The sequence below is a fragment of the Vidua chalybeata genome, chromosome 1 (assembly GCF_026979565.1).
Source record: "Vidua chalybeata isolate OUT-0048 chromosome 1, bVidCha1 merged haplotype, whole genome shotgun sequence".
Classification (NCBI taxonomy): Eukaryota; Metazoa; Chordata; class Aves; order Passeriformes; family Viduidae; genus Vidua; species Vidua chalybeata.
In genome coordinates, this window is record NC_071530.1 from 36,838,006 (window position 1) to 36,855,244 (window position 17,239).

The following is a 17,239-nucleotide window of genomic DNA, read 5'->3' on the forward strand; positions in this document are numbered from 1 at the left end:
GGAGAGGAAAATAACCAGGATTTCTCATTTGTTTGTCTCTTGAAATGTCTCCAAACTTTCTGCTGCTGAAAACAGCAGCTGAGAGTACACAGCTGTTCTGAGAGCCTGGTGATCAGTTTGTATAACACTTTTCCCTCAGGGAGGAATGTTTGATCTGAAAAGGAGCAAAACTCCATGAGTTTGAAGATGATTGCATTCCCCACTCTAGTTTTGTTATGGAACTTGATGGATCCCCATAATGTGTTGCTTTATGCTTTTCTGTATGATGACAAATCTGGGGATCACCCTCTTAGCTGCATTCAGGTTTTATAAATTCAGGGACAACTCTTCCCAATTAAAGTCAGCTGGGTGCTGTACAGACTCTGCTGAGAGCAAGCCTACAGCAGCCTTGAAGGTGAGTGTTTCTCAGCCTCTCTGAGGAGGATGGGATAAAGTAATGTGGGACACATCCAAGTAACTCTTCTGCTTTAAAGTAGAAAATATTTTTGAGCATTTTTGAATATATGCCATATTTTCATGTTATCTTAAAATTAACGGAAAAAATATCCTGATATGGAATAGCATCCAGTGTCACAGACAGATAAACAGAATCCAAGACAGATTATGAGTGTCACTTTTGCCTACATCCTCTGCTTAACTAGCCCCTCTGCTACTATTTCTCTTGCAGTAGAACATCTCATTTATTTTCCAACCATTTTATTTACCAATAAGGATAAACAGCATAAATAAGGTAGCCAAAAATTGTACCACCACAAAAGCAGGGTTTGAAAAATGAGGACAGATATCTATGTCAGTAACACGTGTGCCTGGTCAGTCACTTTGCTTCAGCAGGAAAATGCCCTGTCTTTGCTGCAGCTGGAATATACTTGCAAACAGAAATAATTGTCATTATCTGATGGTTGCTCTGAGAAAAGTAAGAAGAAAGTTTTCAGATGTACAGTTTGTGGGTATGTTAATATGACTTCTTGCTTCTTTTTGGTGTTTTTTTTGGTTTTTTTTTTTTTTTTAATACAGCACTTGGGAATGTTTTTATGGGAGAGCTTGTTAGCTAGGTCACTGTATCTGGATTCCCTCTCCCTAGTATAGGGAGATTTTACTTTTGAGAGTCTCTGTGACTTCTGCAGTTTTATAGGATTTTTGGGTTTGGAGAGCTTTTCCATAGTTAAACAGCAGATCTATTAATTTGAGTAAGTCTGTTTCTCACTCTCTACTTCTTGGCTGTTCTAAATGACTGTAAATCTGTAGCTGATTGTGAATAACAGCAGTATTTAGGGTCAGGTGAACTGCAGGGTGAAATAACATGAATTTTCCCACTACGACTTGTGAGCTCTCTCAGTCTTGACCTAAAATGTTATTGCATTTTCAGTCAAAGTCCACAAAATCTACTGTAGGTTGAAGTTTTATTAAAACTTTAAGCCAACATTAAAAAGCTGAGATGAATAAGAATTTATTCCTAGTTGTTCGTTATCCCCTTTCCACCTTCATTGTTCTGATTAAAATTGAATCAGAGTTTTGAACTGAATTAGAAGCGCATGGACAAAACAGGGGTAGGAAGTCATCTGTAGTGTCCTTCTCTTGAAATGTCAAAATCGGATACTTGGAAGATTACATCTCTCCCCTACCTACACAAACACAAAAAGGAAGCATTTTAAATTTGTTTTCTTGGTTCATTTGTAAGTCTAAGAGGGTATATAATGATGTGGTTCATCTGCATTAAACTCCAAGTAAGGTATGACTGTGGAAAAGGCTCAAGGACTTCCATAGTTGTGTCTCTTTCCAGTAAAATGAGGAGATGTATACAGCTCTCCCAGTAACAAGCAGAAACTGTAGCTGTCTGGTTACAGACTGATTGAAAGAGCTGTTTAGCAATCTTGGGAGAAAAGCCCAGATTTTAAGTATAGGAGCAGACAACTATTTCAGGCTCTAATGAGTAAAAGGTGGAGAAACAGACTCAAAACCAGAGAGATAGAGTTTGAACAATTCCTCATGATAACTCTTAAACCAGGAATTACTAAATGATTTATTATTAAAACCATTAATGTGTGTTCAGCCACACTGGCAGTGCTACTTTGCCATCTTTTTATACATTTTCATCACAGCAAGATATGAACTAGGAGAATTAGACTTTTTGTTGATTTTGCATATTCTTCCCCTTGCTTTCCTTGCTCCCTTTTGATCAATAAACCAATAACTGTATTTGTAAATGTATTCAAATATTAGAAACAGTTAAAAAATACTAATTTTTCTGGTAGCTGGAGTTGACATTAAAACAATTCAGCATTTCAACCATTTATTCTAGGTCTGTGACTATGTTGTCATAGTAAGGAAATAGTTTGCTGACACAGATTTTGACATGTGCCTCACCCTATCTGTATAATTTTTCACTATGAATTACAGATTGCATATGTATTAGGCAGTGAGAGTGTCCCATATCTGATTTGATAAAACTGAGCACTCAGAATAAGGTTCTTAAAACATATGTGGATACATCTATACCCATACATTAATATGAAGGAACCTGAAAATTATTTTGTTATCCACTAGCCTTGGAAAATGTGTTATTTGATGCATTTAGAGAGTAGCAGCAGCTGTTCATAACTCTGAATTATCCTATGAAGAACTCAGAATAAGTAAATGTTTGGACAATATCTTTGTAGGCTTTGGGAGAGTTTATTGTTTCTGATTATTTCTTATGTACACGCACAAAAGAATTTTCAGTGTAGACAACATTTTTCAGATTAAAAAAAAAAGGCTGGTTAGAGTCACACTGATAAAAAGAACAAGAAGCCTCCTTGACACCTATACCATCAAGCTATAATTAAGTCCCAAAGGAAGACAAGGCGCATGCAGGCACAATCTTTGTCTCACTAAAGCTCTATCGATAGAAGTCATTTTCAAAAAGAAGAGGTTATATTCCTGAAAAGACAAAAATCTCTGTTTGTAGATAGGACTTGTGACTAAAAAGACTCCATTTTTCCTTTTGTAGACTTAAAAGTAGTGTTCTGGCTCCTGCAGAAGCTTTCCTTCTCCTCTCCCCAGAGAAGCTGCTCCCTAAAATGAAAACACTCAGTGTGAAACAAAAGGAAGGGTTGAGTCCGTCAGTGCCTCGCGGTGTAAATGAAATGTAAGGACAAGGTTTCATGAAAATGTGGTAGATTCCTTCTCCAGTAGAGAACATGCAGTCTTACTGCACCTTAGCCAGGCTCCTTGATAATAAAATAAATAAATAGACAAATACATTTTAAAAGGCAATCTAGCAACCAAGAAGCAATAAAACAGAAGAAACTGCCCACATCTTCCCTCTGAAAGGCATTGTCTGACAAAATAGGGATTAATTCTTGTCCTTTGAAGAGGCTGGTGTTTAGAATTTATTAAATTTTAATGACTGAGTTGTGAGGAATTTTTAATATAATAAAGCTCAGGTTGTTATTAGCAATACCTAAGAAATTACAAGGAATGCTCCTCATTTTCTATTGGAAAATCTGACAACAGACCAAATCAATTGTTTGTAAAGGTGAAAGTAGCTCAAAGCTCTGGAGCATACAATACAGGGCACAGCTTGGGAGGAAAAATGTCTACAAATTCTAATCTAAAATATACTGAGCTTTCTGATTCATTCGAGCTAAGCCTTAAGTATTTTAAAAGCATATGAGTCATTCTTCTTCATGTCATTTTGACTGCTTATTTGAAGACTTTTATCTTTCTTTGTTCTAACTGTTGTCATTGTCCTTGTAGTCATAAAATGAATAGCAAAAAATATTTTGAATGCAAGTACAAAATTCAGATTAAATCCTGCCTTGCACTGTTTGGTTTTCAGCTAGTAGATTACATATTTGACGTGAATTCATTCTTCCCTTTTTAGTCATCTTTTTTCTAGGTCTAGATTTCTACTATAGATCATCTGAATTTGAATGCCGCTTTCCAATATAACAATAACACTTTCTATTACATATTTGATTATCTATTATGAATCAGCATTGAAAGTAGCGTGAAATTTCTGATTTTTTTAATGCATTGATTGTCTGCATAGCAAATAGTATTTCACTTTAAAGAAGCAAAAAACTTATCATATTTGCTACTCTATAAATATTAAGGGAAAAAAAGCTTTTTTTAAGAGTTGTTTTTAAGTATGGCAAGTTTTGTAAGATAAGAAAACCTGATAGTAACAGTCACATAATTACTTATTGATGAGTTTAACCTCCAAAGTAAAAAAAAAAAAAAAAAACCCTTATTTCATGGGTATTACCTACATGTTTATAATAAAAGTCATGCATTGAAAAAATTAATTTCCAAATCAGTTCTTATTACACTACCATACTTAGTCACTATTCCTCTAGTCCAGCCTAGACCACAGTTCATCCTGCACACTGTAGGACAATCACAGGTTGCAAAATATTTTTAGTAAGTAATTTTCATAGAACATTTCCCAAATAATTCCAACCAATGTTTTAATAGAGGAGATTTTTTTTCACGCCAGCAGTTATGTAAAATGAAATAGTTTACCTTAAAGTCAATCAATTATACTTTAACAGTAGGGCTGGATAAATTTGAGGAAAACTTGTAATCTTTAAATATGCTTAGAGCACATTAAACACCCATCTTTGTCAGTAGCTTGTCTGGTGGAGGATCATGTATTATTATTCCAGGTGTAACTCACTGGTGTTTATTGTCAGTAAGTATAAAACTTGCAGAATAAGAGACCAATAAATAAGTTTTTGTGTTTCTATACAATTATCACAACAGGTAGAACATAGAATTGAATAAATCACCTGAAGCAATGGAAGTCTAGTACTTTATCTGAAAGATTAGTCAAAAAAAAAAAAAAAAAAAAACTAAACTAATTTTTAAGCACTCCATGTGCACATGGTTCCCTTTGCTCTAATTGTTCTGGTAGAAGCCCTAGGTGACAGATGGCTGAACAGCCACTGCTACTGCCCAAATGACACCATATATTAATTTTTCCTTTATGCCTCTTGATATAAAGTGGAGTCTATAAACTTCTCAACTTCTCAGTGATTATAGTGTAGGAATGAAGGTGCTCTTCATACTGTCAAAAACTAGTTTTAAAACTGGAAGTATATAATTAACTTTGATTCCTGATATGTTCATTGGAGTAGGTCTCTTGCCTGCCTCTGCGCATGGACTACTCTCCAATTAGGGTTGCTGTCAAATATAACTTAGGGCTCTTACATTTTACAGGCTACTCAGATTTTTCATTTATACTTCTGGGATGATCTGGATTTTTTTTTTCCTTTTTCCATCACTCTGTCTCTTCCTCTTCACAAAAAAGTTACTCTATTGCTGAACAAGGCAGCACTCACACAATGTCATTCACACAGCTCAATTTCTTTATTCCTATGGAACAAGTCATGCAGCTGTACATGGGTGTGAGCACTGGCAAAAACAAAAATCAAAGCCGTTAATTCACCTGTTTTACACTTCATTTTTGATATTAAATGGATGAGGTGTATTTTGGGAATGAGCTCTGTCCAGTAGCTCTCTGCAACATATTCCACAGGTTTCCTACTTGTATTCATGACAGTATTTATATTTTGGTGGATCTTTGGCTATTAAGTTGGATGCTAGCTTCAAACAAGGAAATCTGCTGCAAGAGCCACCTCCCTGTGCAGGGTTACAGTCAGTCCTTCCTCCAGACCCTAAGCCTGACAACTTCTTCACTTACTATAGAGCAAGGCTGACCTAGAGCTATAGTGTAGGCCAGGTCTGATGTCTTTATTTCTAGTCTGGTAGCTCATAAAGCTTTTTAACTAGCAGTTACTGGTAAGCCTGATGTGTGGTGCCTCTGAGCCATCTCTCCCCCGCCAGTACCCCTCAAGGTAATCACCTCACTGTTCTGTTTCTAATATATTCTTCAATATGGTACGCTGCTGAGAAATAATGCAACAAGGAAACGTAATACAAAAAAGATAGGCTGGTTGGCCTTTTTATTTTCTTTCCTAGTATCTTTACCTGAATAATCTTTTTTCACTGATAATCTCCTGTTTCATTTCTGTAGCCTTCAGTTATTCTAATATTTATGAAAATAATGATACAGAAGACATCTATACTTTCTGCTTTTGTCTCTAGTAATTTATTCTTCTGACTTGTGGTCATTTTCCAGGTAGCAGATTCATCCCGCCACAACTTATTTGAGCAATTATGAAATCTTTTCTATTAATATTGTTTTTCATTCATTTCTGTACTTCTATAAATCTTTCCCAATTTACACCTAAAACAAGTGGCCAATTCACTGTAAGGGTGAATCACAGAAGATCTGGAAAAGAACAAAGAGGAGGGGAGGAAATTAACCTATTTACATTAGTCTGGAACGATTTAAGGTATACGTGACTCATCCCCAAATTCCAACTCTTATTTTTGTGAATGGATTAAGAGACAGGAATTATGAGTTCTACATTATTTATTAAAAGCTTTGCATTATTTATTAAAATATTTTCACAAGTAGACCTTACCACTTTCTTGACAAATACAAAAAAATTTTCATTGTAACTAGAATTAACATGTTTAAATAAATGATGAAATTTTACTTCTAATTTTAGCTTTTGAGTCTTTTTGAACACTCTCCATTCCCATTTATTTCACTTCCTGGGATTATTACATTCTACATCAGATTATAAAGTTTAACCCGAGGGTAGCACGTTGGAAAAAATCCAGGCTAGCAAAGCAGCTTATTGATGTTTTTTAGACTGTTGTATGAGGAGGGTATAAAACAGTGTGTCAAACAGAATTTTAGACAGGAAAAGCTCCTGGCTTTTAGAGTATTGCCTTGGAATCTAACGATATTTCTATTTTAATTAGACAGGCATGCTAGAGGATAACATTTTTCCAATATGTCTCAGCGTGCCTTAGGGAACATGATAATATTGCTTTTACAATATTAATATTATCTTTGTCTCTACACTGTAAAAAATGGAAAATATAATTAATCCTAATATAGCTAAACTTTAAATGATATAATCTGGAAAGTGGATTGATTTTTAAATTTTTTTATATTATTATTCCTTTTATTTTGTATTGATAAAGCACTGATTGTTTGGGGACCTTAAATTTAGAAGCTCTTTCACAATAACTTGTCCTTTTATTATTCTGGGTAATATAGGACTAATTAATGAAGGAAATTATAGTACCACAATGTCTTGTATAAAAACATTAGTTCTGTGGACGTAGACTACCTTAATATACAATGTTCATGTCAGAGTGGCTTATGTGGTGAAGTTTCTACACAACTTGCAGCGTGATTATAACCTCAGGAAATAATGCTGAAATGTGTAAAACTAAATGTAGTGTAGTCTTTGAGAAAACTGTCCATAACCTGTGCAAGTTGTGTATCAAACTGGCATTTTACATTGATACAAGTGTGCATTCTCAGTTTTGAGCTAGTAATGTTTTTAGTGCAACTTTTCTTTAAACATCATAGAGCAGTAGAATAGCAGACCTTGGAAAAGACCTCTGAAGGTTATCTAGACCCACTACTCTGCTCAAAGACATGAAAGCATGTAAAACCAAAAATTATTTATGTAAAAATACAAAATTTTTTACTGATATAAAAATAATATATATGCATATTTTTCTTTTTAATTCTCTATACTTTCATCCAGTAAAACCAGAGCTACAAAACCTGCCTATAGAAGTGCAAATATAGTTATGCTGAAAATAGGTTTGATACTCAAGACATATATTACATTATATTATTATAATCATGTTATTATTTACCACATCACTGAAAACTTTCAATGATGTGGTAAATAATAACATGACTGTAATAATGAAAGAATTCAAAGAATTCAAGTAATTTTCTTAAAAATTCTCCATGGATAAATTGCTGTCCTCAGGGAGGCACTTGCTATCACTCATCCCACTGATTTCTTCTGTGAGTGCCAACAAAACACCTGGCCAACATTGGGAATGTGTACAAATAGGCAATTGGCAGTGATAAAAATTTCACTGGAGAATATTCTTCAATATCCACTTCATTGTCCCTCTCTATTCTTTTTAAGAGACTCCCTGAAGTTAGATATACATATTTACATAAATACTAGTATGAAGTTTCATTTAAAGATAAAGCTAACATTTCAAATACTGCTCCTTCACTGTATCTACAGCCTCAAACTGAGGAGTCTAACAGAATATCAATCCAGGGCCAATCATGCAAATATTTATGAGCCTGTTTAAAACCTTAGAACTGCTTGAAGTTAAGCACATAAGTTTTACTGCTTTGGAAGGTGTTAGCCTTTTTTGTAGTTTCTGGTTTATGTAAGTCTTTACTTGACTGTAATCAAACTGTAGGAGTATTAACAAGCTTTCTCCACTATATCTTTTTTCTGCAGTAATCTGAAAGCTTTTCCAAAAATACAACCTGCCAGACAGTACAGTCAGTGCCAGGTTTATTGTCTGTTTTAACAATTCCTTCTTTTGTTTTCTTTTCATCTTATTGATAGACTGTTCTTTTTTTTTTCTTTTCCCTTTTTTTTTAAATTCTTTCTGCTTCAGTGCTACAGATTTATTGTGAAAGATGCATTTTCAGAGCAGTTGAGACCCTAATTTCTTCTCCTGCTTTGGGGTGGGGAAAAGGGATGTAAGCATATAGAAGTAAAAATTACTAATTATACCATCCACGTTTCCCAGTTATTTAGTCTTAATATGGCACAAGTGGCAGAGATATTTGTTTTTGCTTTCTGTAGCATCTTTTTTAACAAGAAATGCAATACATCCTGTATTGCTAATGAAACAATTAAAGTATAATTAAAAAAAATGAATGCAATAAGCTTAACATTCAGGTTTTAAAGAAATATATGAAAAGTAAACTTTTAACACCAAATATAAAAGCTTATGTGAGAATTTTGCAACCAATAAAGTATTCAATTGCAAAAAAAAAAAAAAAAAAAAAAAAAACTATCCAAAGCTAACCACAAGCAGCCAGTTATAGAACATTAGTACCAAGTTAATTACAAAGAAACAAAGCACTCAGGACAGCAAATTAACAGGAGACTGTAGAGCTCCTGGCAATTCACAATTACTGTCTTCCTAGGACAAAATACCTGTGACAGATCTGCTGTTCAAGTTTTGCTGCTATTTAAATGTACTCTGTATTGTAAGAAGCATCAGAGAATGCTGAAAACATCTGCCTCCACAAAATACTCATTCTTTATCTGTCCATTAAGTGAGGAAGAGAGATAAGAATAACCCTGAGAAAATACAGGAACAAGCCAATGAACAATAGAAAGTCTTAAAAAGAAAAACAAAACAAGAAAAAAACACAGAGGGTGGGGATGGCAAATTGTTCAGTATAAAACAATTATATCTAACAAGCTCTTTGTGAGTGATTGAGTCTTTTGTGATTTAGAAGACTTATGATATTTCTTTAAAAATTTCCTAATTACAGAAAACTGAGGCCTGAGTACATGTGAGGCATTAAGTTCTGCAGCAGTACAATAATCACTTCTTATGTACTTGTATCTTTTCCATTACCATACAGTAAGTTTGCAAAGAATGGAACATCTGGCATGCATTCTTGGTTTGTTGTTTTTTTTTTTTTCCCACACTGCTGGTGTTCCTAAATGGACTTTTCCCATTTCCAAATGCTGACTAAGAACATTAATACTCCAGTTTGATTTCAAATCCTTTCCTGAAAATATATTTTATCCTTTTGACTCAATATAAAGAATTATTCATGTATTTTAGTACCAAAGATTACACGAAAATAAGTGAAATTATGTTTTTATTTTTATTCCTACTTTTTGTGAAGGCTACAAGAATCAGACCAGCAAACACTGGTAACATTCTATTGAGGCCCAGCATGTAAATTTACTGACTGGGCATATAATATATTAGCCTCCAATTTAGCTGTGTCTCTACATTTTTCTTTTTAGGGTTTTATCATTGGAGTTCATCTTGAATTATTGTACAGCTTATTACCTGAGTTGGTCCCAGTTCCTCGTAGAAATTGTTTATAAATGACTTCTGCCTCTTGACACTGAAAAAATTTTCAGATCCTCAGCTTTCAACAGCAAACCACTAGTTTTCAGATGGAGAAATATTCTTTTTTGTGCTTCTAATAAACAATGTTAAGGATTATTGAATTTTTTTATCTGTGTATTAAGATATTAAAAAAATGGAAGATTGTAGATTTATTATTCCATACGTGTAAGAATTTTATATGAGTCTGCTTTTGGTACATAATCTATTATTCTTTTGCCTTGTATAATTAAATTTAATAGCTGGTTTCACAAGACATAAAGAGACACCAAGGCTGAAATCAAAACTTTAATTAGACTCTTTGACTGTATTTCACATAATCCATGTTAGCATCAATCTTTCTGTTTTTTTCTCAATGCGTTGTAAGTTAAACATCTGTATTTTTTTCTTTCAGCAGCCCTTATACTTTAAGAGCTGTACTTGTTTTAAAAGGCAGGCATATGAGGTATTTGACACGCTCTTTGCATAAGGAAAAAATAGAGCATTTCAAAGAAGACTGCACTAATGTGTTGTCCTAAATAAAAGGTTTTAGCATCCTAGAAACTAGGGCAACACCTCCTAATTATTTACTCTGATACTAAATTTTTGTAAAGATAAAGCTATGTGCATAATGAGGACTTCTAATTTACTGCACTTTGACTGGCTTTGTCCAAGTTCTTTTTCATCTTTTCTCTTTGGGACCGGAGGGAGGAGACAGAGAGGAAGTGCTGGAACAAGTTTAGAAGCAAAATTCTTGAGAATTCTCTCTGGGCACAGATTAGTTTCTTTTGCCAACTTTCAACTACTAAGCTATAAACCCAGCCCCCTGTTGTGTGTGCAGGACAGACAATGAGTATTGCAGTGTAATTATACAGAAGCAATTACAAGGCTCTTTACTGTGGATTTTGTTCTATAGGAAAGATAGCTTATAGGTCCATAGTTTATTTTAAAATATCAATATTTTCAGACTGAAATAGTCCCCAGTGGATTAAAGGAGGTAGTCTGGGGGAACAGGAGGAGTCTGAGAAGCAGCTTCTCACATCATGTGCTCTGTGTTCATACTTACCCTTCGTTTCTGCTGCATGGCCTCCTGAGAACACTCCCTCCCCTCCTTGCAAAAATCAACCTGCTTTCAAAAATTCCTTTACCCTTCTCTTGGGAAGGTCCCAAGGCAACAAAGTGCTGCCACTCACCCCATTTGCTGTGCAGCCAGTTTCCCCCTGCTGCAGTGACCAAGCCAGGGATAATAATAATAAAACAGAGCAGCGAGGGATCAATGGGTGGCTGTGGCTCCTGTGCTGAGGAGCAGCAGGGAGGTCCAGAAACAAGGGCACAGTGCTGGCAATTGATCCTGCAGTTTAAAACCCACATAATGATTTCTTTGTTTGTGTTTTCAAGATGTACAGTCAGGATTAACAAGTATTCAGGAGGGAAAAACAGCAACATTAAAACAAAAAGTGAGGGAAATCTTCACCCATGTTATGAATTACAAGTGACAAGTCACTTCTAAAGCCTTCAGCAGGAAAATGCATAGTTTCTGAGATGTTTTTTGTCAAGTTGCTAATATTTTGGATTTGCCTGGAATTTTAATTAAGGCTGCTATTTAACATTCCTACTGTGCCTAGAAGCCAAGCAAACTCATGTCCCAAAATTCTGGGCACAATTTTAAACTAATATTTTAAACATTTGTGCAAAGCAGGCCAGTAGTACTTCCTAATTCTAATATCTTAGCACATTTCAAGTTTCTTCTCATCCTTAATCTTGAAGATACTGATTTTTCAGTTGGCATAGATTACAATGCAATTATGAAACTTCAGTATTTGACATCTCATTCTCTGCTAATATCATCTAGTACTCTATCTAACTCAGTAAGTACAGAGCAGTTATTTTGTTTACATAGCGTCATTATTGCAGTTGCTCTGTTTGGTAGTTATTAGAGTGTTATTGCTACATTTAATGATACAACTGCTACTGGCTTGGCTGTTGTGCAGTAGGATTTCTGCTAACAAAAACTTAAATATTCTGTATTTGTATATTATACCGCTACTAGTACCCTCACTACTGAACAGTTTTTAGGTTAACCTGAAAGACTTGGAACAAAATAAAAAAGTATAAAACAACACACAATTATTATTATTTTCAAATCTGTGCCTAAAATTTAAATATTTAGCAGTTCTGAAGACGTTTGTCAAACAAACTGAGACGTTCAAATGACTTTCAGAAATGCCTAACTTCTACCTATGTTTGGAGAAAAATAAATTGACTGATGGGTTAAGCACTTTTTGCCTTGATATGTGGGTTTAGGAAAGCTGAAAAAAATCTCTCAAAGTTTTACCTGGCAGACTAAAATATTCATATAAATACAGTATATAAGCTGCCGGAGACTTACCCATGGTCAAGATGTGGACATTCAAATAAACAGCAGAATTTTCATAGCAGTTCAGTGGATTTTATTAGAAGTAGTTACTCTTGAAAGTGGCATAATTTTTTCTTTTTCCTTTTCTTTTGTTTTACTTTCTGTGTATTTCAATTCAAGTTAAACACTTCTCCCTCAGGACTACCTTGCTCCTACTTGCTCTGCTTTTGCAAATTTCTCAAAGATGCTGGAGCTACTTAGCTCATCTTTACATACAGACTAGGCTGGCACAGGAGCTAAAGCTAAGCAGGGCCAAAGTAGAGCACTTGTTCCTGCATTTCCACCAAACCTGAAATGTGAAAGCACTGAAATCTGCCGGGCATGCTTTCACACACATCTACATTTATTCACAGGTTTGGAATCTTGATCTACTTTTTTATTAAAATAAAATATTATTTTTTTCATTAACTCACTTTTTATTTAAGATAAAGCAACTATTTTTTTTTTACTCTCACAGCACCTGTTTGCAAGGATTATCCTTAGTTCAGTGTTTTGTCACCATTTAATTTAATATAGCCATTTTATCATGAGTGTCTTTTCTTTTATTGACATAAATGTTTTGGTTTAGATGTTTGTACCCCTTTGGAAGCCAAACTGTGCAGATGTACATACTTCCTACCTCTTTGGTTTGTTTTTTGCAGGTAATATCAAAATTATCCAACAAGCCTACACTATCCCAGGTATGTTGATCACATTTTAATTATGCCAAGCTTCACTTTGAACATGCACATAATTATAACCACAACAAACTCCTTCCATTCCTTCTTGAAAGTAGACTTCAATTTTTTCAGAATGAGAATTCAAATTGCATCCTGCAGATAGTTCTGCCACTGTCCATTTTATGAGTAACAGCTTATAATCTTTTTTCTCAGGTGCTAAATTTGAATATATATAGCAACTACATTTTAGATACATGGCTACCCAAGCCAAAGTTTTGAATATAGGTAACACTCATTCTCTATAGAGTTTAGGCAGTATCAGTGCCAGGTCCTGTACAATTTAATCATCATGACAGCTTTTGAGTGTCTACTACAGTTGACAACAAGGCTTTCCTATTTTATAAAGACATGCCTTCTGTCACAACTTGGAATTTTTACCTCTTCATATATACCTCAAATTAAAAGATACCAGTTCACTAAATCTGTCAACACATACCAAGAGGAAAGCATACATTCAATGAAAGTGTGTTGTAACAAAATTAAACCTGTCCTGGAGAACATTTAGACAGATGCTATTAGGGGCTTAGAATATTTGGATAAATTCCCCAAATCTGTATTTCCACACGGCCAATCTGACTTGGCCTGAATGTGGGATATCTGACTATGCAGGGTCATCTGAGGTTTCTATCTAAAGCTAACAGTGCTTTAATCAAGCTTGATTGAGAGAAGTAGCCTGTAAAAAAAAAAAAAAAAAAAAAAAAGCAACAACTCTCTTTGAAACTATGAAGTTAGTTGCATTTGGTTTTTTAATTTTACCTGGAACCTGAGTCTGCCTTAGGCCATTCACCTACTACCAATAAAGTAAGTTGTACCATGGGAATAAATAGAACTATTTCTGAGTTAAGGTCTGATCCTGTCTATGTTGGCACGTGTCAGCACTCATGATCAGCATACTTTTTTACTACAAAAAAATAACATTGATCTCCTACACCGTGCTTTAATTAGTACATAAATTACAGAGCCCAGGTCTGTTGCCTCTAAATTTCCATGGTTCCAACATCAAGCATCTAAACTGCATTTTTTTCAAAACCAGACATAGCTCTGCTTTCTGATGACTCAGTCCTGAAGCCAAAACCATCACACCATTGGTGCACTAATGGGACTTGGAATGAACTGAAAAGTCTGTCTACCATCCTGGCAATTACTACAGTTACAAAAATTTAGAAGGACACAGAGATCATTGGGCTTGAGCTGAACTGGTGTAAATGCCATTTATACCTTATAAAAGGTTCCATGTGAAAAAGTGGTATTATTTGAATTACCAGCCTCAAATCTCTTCTGTGGACCACCTGGATTCTGGTAGCATAACATTCAAGAAATAATGCCTCAGCTAAACAAAATTAATCTTCTCAAGTGTACAGATGGCAAATGGCTTGTAAGAACTAGTCATGTACCCTTTCTTGGTAACAAAACATATTGCAGTGAGTTTGCTGACCATGTCACAAGTGACCTTTTTTAATTTGTTTGTGTTTTTCTTGTGTCTGCACATATAGCTGAGGCTATGGATAAGTTCCAAAACAGCTCTCTCTAATGAGAAATGAAAGCTGTGTTAGGTCTGGTTTTGTTCCAGAATGAACAGCAGAAAAAATGGTTTTCTGCAACATCAGGCTCTGAATTTTATGCTAGTATGTATTATTTGTTATTTTAGACAGAGCTCAAGGGAAATGGAAATATAAAGAAGAGACTCCCTTCAATTGTGGAAGATGAAGATGAAGAAGAGGAGGGAGAAGAAGAAAGCAGCACTCTTTCGCCAGTTGATACACGAAGCACAAATAGCTCTCAGCAGAAGAAGACTGCAAGCAGTAAAAGCCACCTAGGGAGAAACTTGAAGCAGCTGGCCTCAGGAACTGTGCCCTTTCATTCCCCCATCCGTGCTTGCAGTTCAAATCCCTCAAGAGCCAAACATGAAACAGAGCTCCATTACTACTCCAGAAGGAAGGAGAAAAACCTTAAATTGTACCTGTCAGCGCTGACCACCAGCGGCCCCCCAGATCTGAGCCCAAGGTAATAGCTATGAATGGTCATTTTCCTATCATGTGACTCCTATTAAAAATACCATTATTTTGACACTATAAGAATTATTCTTTAATAGTTTATACTTCTGTTCATCTCACATTATTGTAGGAACCATTGCACACGATGCAGAATGTTATGGCTTTAGAGGTTTATTGCAAAGTAAAGTATTTTTACCCATAAAAAGGCCAGTAAAAAAAAGTGAGCAACTGCAAAAATGGCTATTTAAATAGTCTGGCCTTATGGTATCATTTTGTCTATAATATTCATTCCCCCAGTAGCATTATGAAACATTCTGAGCCCATCAGAGATACAAAAATTTCAAAAGCAAGTGAATGAAATTATAGCATAGCCAAGAAAATACAAAAAAATTACTGGAGTATAGAACTATAATGGAAAGCAATTGCCAAGCAATTTTGGAAAATATTTAGAGGGTTTTTTCATTAGAGACAGGAAATCTGATAATGGAAGTTAGACAGACATTAAACACAGAGTTTAGCAAATCTGTTTTGCTGTATCTTTTAACACAAAGAAGCATTGTGTGATAGTTTATTGAGGTATTGCTAGTGTAAAATTTAAAATATTTCAATTTTTTAATTTGTACAGTACTTAAAAGTGACTTATGTAATCTGTTGCTAAATTGCTGCAGTGCAATCTTAGTTTTAGTACCAGTTCTTTAGAAAAATCACAAACATATATACAAGGAGATGCAGTAGTTCATCTTCCAGTTCAAGTTTTATCTCCTATAAATTGAAGTGGTTTACATGTTAAAGCACTTCCTTTATTCATTAGAGGCAAAGTAGAAGTTTCAGGAACTTGCCATTGCAAATGTGAAATAGCCACAGTTTGAACAATATTTGTTTGACTCTGTCAAAGCACCAGTCTCTAGAGATGCCATCATAAAAAGGACATGGAAGATTATATAGAACTCTTTCCCCCTCATCATATTTTATCAGTACGGACACGTTTCAAATAGTATCAGGATACAAAACAATTTTAGTTTTTCATAAAATCAGAGAAATCACAGAATCATTTAGGTTGGAAAATAACTCCAAGATCAAGTCTAACCTTTGATGAAACACCACTATGCCAACAAAACCATAGCACTATGTGATATTTTCTCATTTGTTTTCTAGCTCTCATATGCATTTGGTTCAGTCAGCTATGAGTAAAGGTCATTATCATTCACATAATAGGTGGTAATTTAGGGAAAAACTACTTTTTATATTTTCTGCTGAAATGTAGTCTTGCTCATTATTGCTCTGAATGTATGCAGCCAGACATTGGCACCCAAGGCTATAAAAGGAAATATGAAAATGTATGTTTACATATATTATTTCCTGTTTCCATTCATAATTTTATAACTGTAGACTAATCCTGTTAATAGGCTGGAAAACTGGCCCAAGATGTATGCTTTTCAGTCCTTCTTTTTTTCCAGACAAAACATTTTCATGTTATCTCCTAGAAGGAGTTTATATTATTGGGATATTTTAACTGACAAGTTAATACCACTTTAAAAAATAGTCTTAAGTGTTTCCTTGTAAGCATTAAGGATAAAATAAGACCTTAATTAAAATTCTCATTTACATTTGGTGTTGGCAAGGGAAGGCAAAGGAAAGACAAGACTCTGGTTGAAATATCCAGTCAGTGCTGTTCTGAGGTGTATAACCACAGTTTCTTCAGAAACTTCTGCTGTGGATGTTTCTGAGAGGAAATTAACTAGAATTCTTTACTGGTACACTTCAGGTTCTTTCATTATGCCCCACAGTGAAAGCAATAAAGCCTAGAGACTGGGTCAGGTTTTTAAAGAGCTCTTAGTGTGAGGAACAGAGGCTAAAAGTGTAGTTTCTAGAATAGAGCCCTGGTCAATTGCTTTTTGGGTTCTGCCTATGAAGTGGAAGAGCACCAGAAGGAAGAAAATGTTAGTGATAATAAAGGCAGCCCTAGAAGGAGGTTTGATGTAATTGAATCTCCTTAGAACCACACAGAGGAGTAGGGTCTAATCCCTAAGCAAATGGATAGAAGAGGTCACGTGTTAATCTTTTCTGACTTTTTTGGCTTCTAAGAGTGGAGTTTTCTGTCTTCAGGAGAAAATTCAGGGCTGTACAATAGCTGATTC

General features: G+C 34.9%; 1 protein-coding gene across 1 annotated transcript in view; it reads left to right on the forward strand.

Annotated features, from left to right (window-relative positions):
- The window catches only part of KCNH8 (potassium voltage-gated channel subfamily H member 8), a 172,246-nt gene that overhangs the window by 139,660 nt on the left and 15,347 nt on the right, over positions 1-17,239 (forward strand). Inside the window, exons 12-13 of the mRNA XM_053945924.1 lie at positions 13,030-13,068; positions 14,756-15,111. Coding sequence (XP_053801899.1) covers positions 13,030-13,068; positions 14,756-15,111 — 395 coding nt within the window. The remainder of the gene's footprint in view (positions 1-13,029; positions 13,069-14,755; positions 15,112-17,239) is intronic.